General features: G+C 48.6%; 1 protein-coding gene across 1 annotated transcript in view; it reads right to left on the bottom strand.

The window, feature by feature from the left end:
- Window positions 1–6,045, bottom strand: part of gas7a (growth arrest-specific 7a) — a 25,453-nt gene extending 19,408 nt beyond the window's left edge. The window contains exons 1-3 of the mRNA XM_086186095.1: window positions 5,695–6,045; window positions 2,805–2,894; window positions 647–762 (exon numbers count right to left, since the gene is read on the bottom strand). Of these exons, the coding sequence (XP_086042221.1) occupies window positions 647–762; window positions 2,805–2,894; window positions 5,695–5,823 (335 nt within the window). The 5' untranslated portion in view covers window positions 5,824–6,045. The remainder of the gene's footprint in view (window positions 1–646; window positions 763–2,804; window positions 2,895–5,694) is intronic.
- Window positions 6,046–12,339: the final 6,294 nt, after the last annotated feature.

Consider the following 12,339-nt stretch of genomic DNA (forward strand, 5'->3'; position numbering starts at 1 on the left):
GTGAGATTGGATGGAGGTGTTTCCCTGAATTGCTAATTGATCTTGTTTTAGATGTTCATGCGTAGGTTCAATGGGAACTGAACTTTAATTAATGGGTGCAGGAATTACAAGCTAACTGATTCTTTTAAGGCTCATTTCTTTCCAGATTTGTCACTACAGAAGTGCCTCTGTGTCAAAGGCCTGGTTCCCACAGTCCTGAGCCAGAAAGAACTGAAACTCTCAGTTCTGGCTTGAACCATTTCCATATGTGGCTCTGAATTACATGAAGGTCAGATTCTTCACTGTCAACTGATCTGTGATTCTGTAAAGTTTGTTAGCCCTCAGGCCCCGTTAGCTTCAAGCTAAATATACAAGGCTGGCTCATTTTGCATTCTTGAGTCACTAAGAAGCAATGAAGGAGGGAGAAACATCTCAGTGGGCAGAATACTCCTGTCAGTGAGTACTGGAAGGTAAAATACATGTTTTGGGTGACGTATCCCTTCAAGATGACATCATTACACTACAGGTTAATTTTGGGGCCTAATCTGTTACCAGCCCTGAATTGGGTTTGGGCCCATGATGGTCAGGAGGTGTCGATCAAAATCCACCTGATCTCAGCAGTGTGGCGGTGCTCGTCAGTTATTCCTCTGTGACATGAAGCTTGTACCTCTCATGGATGAACTCAGCCATCTCTTTCTGCATCTGTTTGCCCTTCAGCTGCTTCTGCAGAAGAACTTCGAAGCCTGCCACCGAGGTGGTCCCCTGAGGGTCCTTCTTGTCAGTCTGAAAAAGAAGAGACCATCTTTTAAACACATCAGTGGACTGAAAGACAGCCACTCATGTTTGTGAGAATGAGCACTGTCCAAGTCACAAATGTCTGCCTCACACGGGCCAGCCTGTGTTGTATGCCTCAGTCACCGATGGGCAGATGTGTGTGTTCTGTGTGTGAAGCAGCAGAAACTGGAGGCCTGTCTGAAGGACAGAAAAACATGGAGGACCATCATTTCCTTTATTAAACTCTGATAAACTGAAGTTCTTGTGCTGGGCCCAAACACCTGAGGACCACCTGATCTGATGAGACAGGTACCCTGGATGGCACCACCCTGGCCCCCAGCACCACCGTAAGGAACCTAGGAGTTCTCTTAGACCAGGATCCTTTAACTCCCACATTCAACAAACCTCCAGGACGCCTTCTTCCATCTACGTAACATCGCTAAGATCAGACACATCCTGGCTCAAGAAGACGCAGAAAAACTAGTCCCTGCTTTTGTCACTTCCAGGCTGGATTACTGCACCTCCCTCCTACCAGGCTGGACTAATAAGTCCCTAAAGACTCTCCAGCTGGTCCAGAACGCTGCTGCCCACGTTGACTAGAACTGGTAGCAGAGACCAGGTCTCTCCTGGACTGCTTCTCTGCATGGCTCCCTGTCAGATTCAGAACAGAATTTAAAATTCTTCTTCTACCATCAAAGTCCTCAACAATCAGGCTCCTTCATCCCTGACAGAGCTCCTAGTCCCCTATGATCCAGCTAGAACCCTTCACTCCCAGGATGCAGGGTTCCTGCTGGTTCCTAGAGTTCTAACAGTAGAATGGAGCCAGAGCCTTCAGCTATCAGGCTCCCCTCCTGTGGAACCGTCTCCCAGTTTCAGTCCAGGACCCAGACCCCCTCTCTAGGTTTAAGAGCAGACTTCAGACCTCCTTGTTGATCAGGCTTATAGTCAGGACTGCTTAGGCTGGCCCTTAGATCTGCTGCTCTAGGCTCAGACTGCTGGGATCTCCCATGATGCACTGGGCTTCTCTCTCCTCCTCCTGTCCTCATACGTGTTCCCAACTCCTCTTCTTCTCCTCTCATCCCAGATCCTGGTGCTGCTGGAGGAGGCTCCAGACCTGAAGAGGCTCCAGCTGCCACCCGTAGCTCCACCTGCTCACGTTCCCGTCTGTCCATCAGTCTCTCCTCCTTTGTTTCCCTCTTTATCTCTGTCCCTCTGTTTCCTTCTGTCTCTCTGTCCTCCTCCATTCTCTGTCTTTGTCTGTCCATCAGTCTCTCCTCCTTTCTCTCCCTCTTTATCTCTGTCCCTCTCTCTCCTTCTGTCTCTCTGTCTTCCTCCATTCTCTGTCTTTGTCTCTGTCCTGCTCTCCTGCTCTCTCTCCGTCCCCACTGATCCTGGATCTGCTCCACCTTCCTGCTGGTAAAGGAAGGTTCTGGTGGCTGCTGTTGCAGGATGTGCTGCTGATGGAGAATTGTTGGGTGGAGGTTCATTGAAGGAGGGAGGTGCTGGACCTGCTCTACTTGGACAGAGTCAGGACAGAACTTTGGTTGGGGTTTGGTGACACAAATAAACTGACTTGACTTGACAGAACACTGAGTGGACTTTGGTCCTGTTGATGACAGGTCAGATGCAGGAGGCATCTCAGCCGACACAGCACCAGTAAAGACCCAGCCAAGAGGAGCTATGAACATGATACTAATCTGATCTGCAGGAGAGTCAACACAGGGTTAAGTCCTGTGTTCATATGGACGCATATTTCTACTACTGTACTTTGTTTTGGCTGCTGTCTTATCCTCATACTGTTGCAGTTGGGTGGCTAAAGGAGCCATGGAGACCCATGAAGGTGGGTCAGGATGAGGGTGGGTCAGTATGTGCACCAGGGTTCATCAAGGTCTGCGTTTGGTGCACATCTGAGCAAAACTGCTGTGTGACAAACATCACACGTAACAGCACAGAGCCAGGATGGTTACGTCAGAGTGGGAGAGTCCAACGCCAGTTGCTCCCAAAGGCCAGACAACCCAGAAGAGGGTTGTCTCTGTTTTAGTAGAACTCACCCAGAAGTAGTCGCAGTAGCTCCATTCGTTGGGTTTGAGCAGCTGCTGCTCGGGGCCTTCTCCTGGTAACGGGAACGTCACACCGTTGATCTGGAGTAGACGAATGAAGTGCAATGATACGTTAGTGCAACATGGGGGGGAAACTCCCCCAACTGCCTGAACACAGACTCCTGCTCCACAGCATCTCCAATTACTCCTCGGGCTGCAATTATGCAACCCCCCCCCCCAGAACTGCAGGGCCCTGTGCACCACGTCAACCACTGCTGCACACACACTGACTCACAGTGTTTACAGCCTTGGTTCTGCTGCTGCCCAGACTGAAGAACACATGGAACATTCCCCAGCTGGCAGCAGAACTGCATCACTAGTTGATGTTGCTGATAGAACCTCGCTGTGACAAACACATCAAGCTAGAACAGCTCAGTGGGACGGTAAACGTTCAAAATCACTGTCGCCTAAAACCATCAAAACCTCAGATGACATTTACCCTCACTGAGCTTGTGTCGGCCACTGGACTGGTTCCACTGAATATGTAACATCACACGTTAACATGTAATGCTAACGTGTGATGTTACATGTGTTATGAACTTATGATGTTAACATGTGATAATAATGTGATATTAACATGTAATACGAACATGTAATCTCAACATATTTAATAATATTTACTGATGTCGAGCCTCTCCTCATATGGTTTCGGTCATTTCCTCTTCTGCTCATCTAGATGTCAACACCATTGTGGGAGGAGTCAGTTTTCAGTGGCCAATCAGGATCCTCCCACATACATAATAAATATAATCATCGATATGTTTTTAATCTTTATCCTTTGTCTTTAAACATGAGTTACGTTGCCTCTTTGGGCCAATAGTGAAGCAGCTGGTCATGGAATCAATATCTTCTGATGTTTGGGGGGCTCAGCAGTTCCAGCAACCCTCGCCCAACACACACGCACACGCACACGCACACGCACACGCACATGCACGAGATGAGTGTGTTTTTGCATGTGAAACCTCTGCAGCCTTTGAGCATGACTTCCTGGTTACATCAGGAGTGACTAACGCGGTTTGTTGCAGCACACACACACACGATTCCTCACTGCAGCAGATTTACTGCCCACCACTCACTTTGTTCATTTTCTGCCTCAGAGATCCTACTGATTGTCATGGGCACCAGATTTTCCATTACACGAGCTCCACATCTATCATGACAACTGTTTATCTGCCTCTTGCATCCTGCTGAAAATGAGACCATTTATCTGGAGGATGGCTGTTGGGCCAGCTCACTTCCCCCATACAGCTGCTCAGTGGCATCCTACAGGGCCAGGATCAAATATTCACACAGATTACCTGTATGACATAGCACGTGAGAAATCTACAGAGAGCTGCAGGCCATTCTGGGCGTACCTGAAGAAGAGCCGTCGCTGATGCGGCAGGCAGGCCAGCTGCCATGTTGTGCCCAGGAATGTGCCAACAACAGCTGGGGAGACGATTTATTGAGCGAATTGAGACGTTGTGTCTGGAATCAAATTGTTGCTCTCTATGAAAATACATCACACTTCTCACACATCCGTTTCTAAGCAGCAAATGAGACTACGATGCTCTGCCTCTGTTGCTAAGCAACACATTTCTTTGGTTGTTCAGCCCCCCAACACATTCTCATAACAAAACAATCTCACACTCCCTCTTTATTCCTCATCTTCCTCTGTAATTGACAATTGAATGGCACATTTGAGTCCCACAGGCGGTGAGCGCCAGCGTGATGAGCGCCAACGTGATGAGCGCCGGCATAGCAACAAGTCCACATGAATGTTTAATGACCTCAAAATACAGAGGCCACAATGACAAATGTTGCTCGCACACGGTGAAGGTGAAAACAAGGTTACGGTTCCTTCTATCTGCTCCTCGGTGTCCTGCAGGGGTCCATTTTGCCAGCAGTCATGGATGAGTGCATCGCCATGACAACTGAACAGGAGAGGGGTTGTGTAATGAGCAGTGAACAAAAACACACCTTTCCTGGACTGACGTCATGCAGCCACAGAAGACCCGTCATTAACACCTTTGTTGTCTTTGTCAGGGAACTATTTCAGGTTTGTATCTAGGAAACGCAGAGACAAACGTGGAATTTGGTTGGAAATGCAACAATAACATCAGATGTCAACAACACATCCATGTTTTTTTCTTTTTTCAACAGTGGCCATCCAAATGTCTCCAAATCCCACAGCAGGGTTGTTCCGTGAATCAGAGCTATTGCTGTTGTCACCATGGAAACGGCTCTGGCCGCATCCCTCGCAGGTCTTTTCACAATAGCCAGACTGACGGCCGCTGCAGGTCAGAGAGCCCACCGAGTCCAAAATTCTGTGAGACACAGAACCACTTCTCTCTGCCTTCCCTTAACCACACCACCAGCAGCAACAGGACCAGGACCACATGGTCGCAGCCCTACCACCATCATTATAAGGGCATTATGTAACCACAGCCACCGTCTGGGCTCCTTCAGCTACACTTCTGACGTCTCCTCAAACCTTCATTCTGGCTGCAGCTGAGGAATTTCAGAGCAGCTCAACTACCCAGTGACCCACGCTGCCTTGAGATCAGGACCGAAATGGTTCTCAGAGTCAAACATCGCTTCCTGACTCTATGAGTCAAGGTTGTCAATGTGATGAAAATTGTGAGGCCAGAAAACCAATCAGACGGCGATCAGCGATTTATGGTGAACAGGCGTTAAATCAGTCAGTGAGAACCAAGCACAGGGCTCCTGGAAGCTTCTCCTGGACGCTGCTCCGGAACCCTTCATGCATTCTGCTGTGGGCTTCAGGACAACAGATGGAGATGAGGAGAGACATGAACTTGTTTCTGACCGGATACAAGCATCGAGTTGAAGTACTACTCACAGTTATCTTGGTCTCCTTGACCTCCTTGATCTGCCTCCTGGCAGGTGAAACCGAGCCGGGCGTCTGCAGGGCGAGACAGGACGGATCGTCAAAACTCTCCTCAGTGTCAAAGCTGGCTTCCATCATCATCCCTCTCACCTCCGCCTGCTTCTCTATTCTGGGAAACTCTCTCTCTCTCTCTCTCCCTCTGTCTCTCTCCTCTCCACACCGAGGCTGGCTCCACACTCACTAACCAGGACTGAGGAGTGGGGGGAAGGTAGGGGTGAGGGAGGAGGGGGATTCAGTGGTGGTTGTGAGAGCGTGACGAAATCTAGCCCCCAGTTACGCTGATGTCACACAAGTTTTAATGTTTGAAGACTGCAAAGGGAGGAATACTGCCTGTGAGGGGGCTTCACTCTGCCCCCCCTGAACCCAAAGAGCAGAAAAAAGGATCATGGATGGAGGTGCAGAGGAGGAGGAACGAGGCAGGAGAAAGAGGAGGAGGGGGGTATTTACATGATCCTCCTCATCCCTGCCCAGATAGGGAGGGGGAAGCGGCGGTGGGTGAGGGTGGCTTGATAGAAAAGGCTGCATGATGATCTGTTAAAGACCCATTACAGTGGGGGCAGGATGGAAAACAGCCAATGAGACGCAGCCCTCTGACTGGAGCAGAAATGTGTTTGATGAGCTGCCAACACGTTGATGGTGCATAAAAATTCATATTTGCGGGAGCGTTCATGTGTTCATGCACGTGGATCACATGACCACTGCAGCCCTCCAACTTTCTCATAACATCTACCTGTCTCTAGAACATTGCAGCCACAACAACACTCACAGTCTCACCTTTGGTGCACAAAACATGGCGGTGGGCAGCACTGGACCAGCACTGTCCCGGTCCAGGTTGCAGGTTTGTGGACCCCAGTGGTTCTTGGTTGGCGTTCTCTTCAAAGCTGACGAGCTCTGAGACGTGTTGTCCAAATCTTAGTAGCCCAAATGGCTCAAATGTTTGTCCATCTAGTCTCCTGTGTGACCGCGACACGTAACGCCCTCATCTGACTCATAAAGAGTCACGTGGGTTGGCATGTAGGCATGTTGGCCATGGTCCATCAGAACCGCCACTGCGGGCGGCTCTGCACAAGCTGCACATTCAGGTCATACAACTGAAAATGCTGCCTGGGTTTGTTGGCCAGAACAAAGATGTGACAGGACCGGCTCGCTGCATCCCTCAACAGTGACACTTCTGTCACCAGACTTGATTGATACCTGCATGACAATTGTCTGACCAACTTCCCCAGAGCCCAAAGCAACTCTTCAAATAGTGCGTTGGATTAAAATCAGACAATGTTCACAATTGAAGTGTGAAACTGTGAATTTTGCATTTTTGCATGGAACATTGCTTGAGTTACCTTCTGAAAGGCAAGTTGACTCTAATTTGAGGTGATTCTGCTCAGTGGGATGCCTCATATTTACATCCAGAGATATTTTTTATTGACTTTTAGAGGCTCTTCACCAGCGTTTAATTCTGGATCCAAATTCACTGACACATTCATTAACATAATTATATAGTTATTTTATTGGGTTTGTTTTACTGGAAAACTAGTAGTGGGGCACAAAATCAGGCAAACTAAATGCTCCTCAAAAACATTTCAGGTGGGATTGAAGGTGTGGAGAAAACCATGATGCAGGGGGACTGTGACTCTGCACTGCTTGTGACATCAGTCTGACATCATCTGTCCATCAGTCTCTCCTCCTGTCTCTCTCTCTTTATCTCCGTCCCTCTATTTCCTTCTGTCTCTCTGTCCTCCTCCATTCTCTGTCTTTGTCTCTGTCCATCAGTCTCTCCTCCTTTCTCTCTCTCTTTATCTCTGTCCCTCTCTTTCCTTCTGTCTCTCTGTCTTCCTCCAATCTCTGTCTGTCTCTGTCCATCAGTTTCTCCTCCTTCCTCTCCTTCCTCTCCCTCTTTATCTCTGTCCCTCTCTTTTCTTCTGTCTCTCTGTCTTTGTCTCTGTCCATCAGTCTCTCCTCCTTTCTCTCCCTCTTTATCTCTGTCCCTCTCTTTCCTTCTGTCTCTCTGTCTTCCTCCATTCTCTGTCTTTGTCTCTGTCCATCAGTCTCTCCTCCTGTCTCTCCCTCTTTCTCTCTGTCCCTCTCTCTCCTTCTGTCTCTCTGTCTTCCTCCATTCTCCGTCTTTGTGTCTGTCCATCAGTCTCTCCTCCTGTCTCTCTCTCTTTATCTCTGTCCCTCTCTTTCCTTCTGTCTCTCTGTCTTCCTCCATTCTCTGTCTTTGTCTCTGTCTATCAGTCTCTCCTCCTTTCTCTCCCTCTTTATCTCCGACCCTCTATTTCCTTCTGTCTCTCTGTCCTCCTCCATTCTCTGTCTTTGTCTCTGTCCATCAGTCTCTCCTCCTTTCTCTCTCTCTTTATCTCTGTCCCTCTCTTTCCTTCTGTCTCTCTGTCTTCCTCCAATCTCTGTCTGTCTCTGTCCATCAGTTTCTCCTCCTTCCTCTCCTTCCTCTCCCTCTTTATCTCTGTCCCTCTCTTTTCTTCTGTCTCTCTGTCTTTGTCTCTGTCCATCAGTCTCTCCTCCTTTCTCTCCCTCTTTATCTCTGTCCCTCTCTTTCCTTCTGTCTCTCTGTCTTCCTCCATTCTCTGTCTTTGTCTCTGTCCATCAGTCTCTCCTCCTGTCTCTCCCTCTTTCTCTCTGTCCCTCTCTCTCCTTCTGTCTCTCTGTCTTCCTCCATTCTCCGTCTTTGTGTCTTTCCATCAGTCTCTCCTCCTGTCTCTCTCTCTTTATCTCTGTCCCTCTCTTTCCTTCTGTCTCTCTGTCTTCCTCCATTCTCTGTCTGTCTCTGTCCATCAGTTTCTCCTCCTTCCTCTCCCTCTTTATCTCTGTCCCTCTCTTTTCTTCTGTCTCTGTCTTTGTCTCTGTCCCTCAGTCTCTCCTCCTTTCTCTCCCTCTTTATCTCTGTCCCTCTCTTTCCTTCTGTCTCTCTGTCTTCCTCCATTCTCTGTCTTTGTCTCTGTCCATCAGTCTCTCCTCCTTTCTCTCCCTCTTTATCTCTGTCCCTCTCTTTCCTTCTGTCTCTCTGTCTTCCTCCATTCTCTGTCTTTGTCTCTGTCCATCAGTCTCTCCTCCTGTCTCTCCCTCTTTCTCTCTGTCCCTCTCTCTCCTTCTGTCTCTCTGTCTTCCTCCATTCTCTGTCTTTGTCTCTGTCCATCAGTCTCTCCTCCTTTCTCTCCCTCTTCATCTCTGTCCCTCTCTCTCCTTCTGTCTCTCTGTCTTCCTCCATTCTCTGTCTTTGTCTCTGTCCATCAGTCTCTCCTCCTTTCTCTCCCTCTTCATCTCTGTCCCTCTCTTTCCTTCTGTCTCTCTGTCTTCCTCCATTCTCTGTCTTTGTCTCTGTCCATCAGTCTCTCCTCCTTTCTCTCCCTCTTTATCTCTGTCTCTCTCTCTCCTTCTGTCTCTCTGTATTCCTCCATTCTCTGTCTTTGTCTCTGTCCTGCTCTCCTGCTCTCTCTCCGTCCCCACTGATCCTGGATCTGCTCCACCTTCCTGCTGGTAAAGGAAGGTTCTGGTGGCTGCTGTTGCAGGATGTGCTGCTGATGGAGAATTGTTGGGTGGAGGTTCATTGAAGGAGGGAGGTGCTGGACCTGCTCTACTTGGACAGAGTCAGGACAGAACTTTGGTTGGGGTTTGGTGCTGTACAACCATAACTGACTTGACTTGACATCAAGTCTATCGAGTTGGACCCAAGTCACTGCAGCAGTAGTCAAGTGTCCACACAACCCAGACACACAGCTGTGAGAACCTAAACTAGCTCTCACCTACACCTTGAATGTGGGGACATATGCTGCACGGAACCATGTTTTTTGAATGACCAACACGTGGACTAAGTTCCCAGCTCCTCCTCAGTTCGATTATGCAGCTGAAGAAAACAAGCAGCCTTTTTACAAACAGCACTTTAGCATCACTAAGACGCACAGGCTCTGAGGCTCCGCCCCCTTGAAACAACAACAAACTGTAACTGAACCAAGCGTCTGCAGCAGCATATGGCTGCATGTAAAAATAGCTTGTGTGTGTGTGTGTGTGTGTGTGTGTGTGTGTGTGTGTGTGTTCTGTGATCCAAAGAGAAATCACTGCCAGAGTTGTTTTTGATGCAGCCTCGCACTATGCGCCTGGTTTTCTATTTAAATGAGTTGTAACACACACACACACACACACACACACACACACACACTCACACACACACACACACACTCACACACACACACACACACACACACTCACACACACACACACACACTCACACACACACACACACACACACACACACACACACACACACTTAGATGGTCACCATCCTTTAAGCTTCCACATTAATGTACAGCTCTTCAGTCATATGAGTGTGAACTGAACTCAACCTGGAGCATCACCTACACCATAGCACTACTAGGCCCTAGTACCAAGGTTCTAGCACCTGGTGCATACACCCTAGTGACAGGGCCAGAGCACATACATTCTAGCACCTACACCCTAGAACCTACATCCTAGCATGTGGATCCGAGCACATACACCCTAGCACGTGGGCCCTAGAACATACACTCTAGCACCAACATCCCAGGTCCTAGGCCCTAGCACCTACACCCTAGAACCTACATCCTTGCACGTGGGCCCTAGAACCTACACTCTAGCACCAACACCCCATGTCCTAGGCCCTAGCACCTACACCCTAGAACCTACATCCTAGCATGTGGGCCCTAGAACATACACTCTAGCACCAACACCCCAGGTCCTAGGCCGTAGCCACTACATCCAACCATTTCCTGTATCTCATCATTCACTGGCATTATCGATCCAGTGGCAGCTCTGTGTGGATCCAAAAGTGGTTTTTTATCACCTCTCTTGCCAACAGCTTCTACCTGCCACTGCTGGACCTGGAGGTGGTACTGCTGAGCCCACTGGATGTGACCCTCTGCAGTAAAATCTGGTTTGGACAGCAGGATGACATGGAATGTGTCTGTGTTTTCATCCTTCAGTAGGAGCCTGTACATAACTTTAACAGTCAATAATAGAAAAGAACCAATGAATGAACAAGAAGAAAAAAGGGTCAGAGTGAGAGATATGACCATTCATCTCTCCTACCTTTACTGCAGCTGTTGACATAACACCTGAGTCCCTCAGGGGACGTGTAGTTCATCCAGCTCGGGGGAAGGGTCTCCTTCCTGGATGGACTCCCTGTTGGCTTCTGTCACAAATGTGGACAGAATTTGACAACTTGCAACATGTTAAATGCATGACACAATAACAGCATTTAACAGAGAGGTGGAATGGTAGGCTGGCGGAAGGTGTGGGCTGGCTGGACGTGGGCCGGTGGGCCGGTCAGAGCGCTGGCCGGAGGTCTGCCAGTTCACTTCCACCCATAGTTATTATCATAACTCAACAGCCTTCTGTAACTTCAACTTCATCACACAATATCTGCATTTAACAAGTTTGTATTCCAATTTTTGACCATTTTAGAACATGATCTCATGAGGAAAAACCTCATTGAGCTGATGAGGAATGTTCACTTCTTGACGGGGCCATGAGAAAGATGTACGTCGCTGTTCCAGTCAAACAACTCAGATTAATGTAGGTGTAAATCGTCCTGCTGCTCTTCATGAATTTCCACAATCTGGCTCCAAATGTGACTGGAAGAGCTTCTGCAATAAGTATAATCACCATTCTTCTCCACCAGTCTGCTTTTCAGCACTTGCTCAATTACGGTGTTGTTCTCAGAGGGAAATATGATCCTCAGGCTGTGCTCAGTGTCAGCAGGCCCCAGAAGACTCCGCCATGACGGACCTCTATGACTCCACATGGCAGAAGCCTGTTTTAATCTGCTCCATTTCCTCATGCAGCAGTGGGCTGCTGATGGGGGGGCAGATATTGGAAGGGTGAGATTAAAAAGAGAATGATGAAGCAGTTGTATCGAGCTGTTCCGCCTGTATGCGTGACAGGGAAAGAGTGGGCGGATCCAACAGCTGATGTGACACACAAAGGAAGTATGGTTCAATCCAGACTCCGCTCTTCTGTTCTTTTTCATTGTTTGTGATATTTTGGATGACACCAACATTGCCGTTCGTTTATTAATTCTAGACATACTTCCACTGTCTTTCTGGAGATGTAACACCTCCATCACGCTTCAAGACGAATCCTGATCAATCGTCTCTGGAACAAGGCTCTAGTTCTGATTCCTGATTTTTGCAGCACTTCTGTATAAATAAACCTTCCTGTTTATGGAGGTTCAGAGATTTGCCTGCAGCTCTGCAGCAGGAAAGAACACCTGGATTGAAGGGTATGAGAAGATTCATGAGAGGTCTTTCTCTACTGATGCCAACCCCCGACCTGAAGGACAGGGGATCAGTTTTGTCTGGGCTCCTCCTCGATACCTGCCCAGGTTACCCAGACCCACCACTAAAACTTCCCCACAATGTCAAGCTTAACAACACACGGGACTCAAGGTGGGTCTACAACAACATGGCAGCAAGCGATGACCACCTGATGTCAAAGTCTGATGTCCCACTGGGGACGGCGTCACGTGCTCCAACCATACAAGTGCAGAGTTCCTCTGGTTCAACAACAACAGCACATGACCAGCAGACACGGAACGTCCTCAAGGGGGGACAG

Source organism: Aulostomus chinensis, chromosome 18 (genome assembly GCF_037954235.1).
Source record: "Aulostomus chinensis isolate RoL2024-O1b breed Wild chromosome 18, RoL_Achi_v1.0, whole genome shotgun sequence".
Taxonomy (NCBI): domain Eukaryota; kingdom Metazoa; phylum Chordata; class Actinopteri; order Syngnathiformes; family Aulostomidae; genus Aulostomus; species Aulostomus chinensis.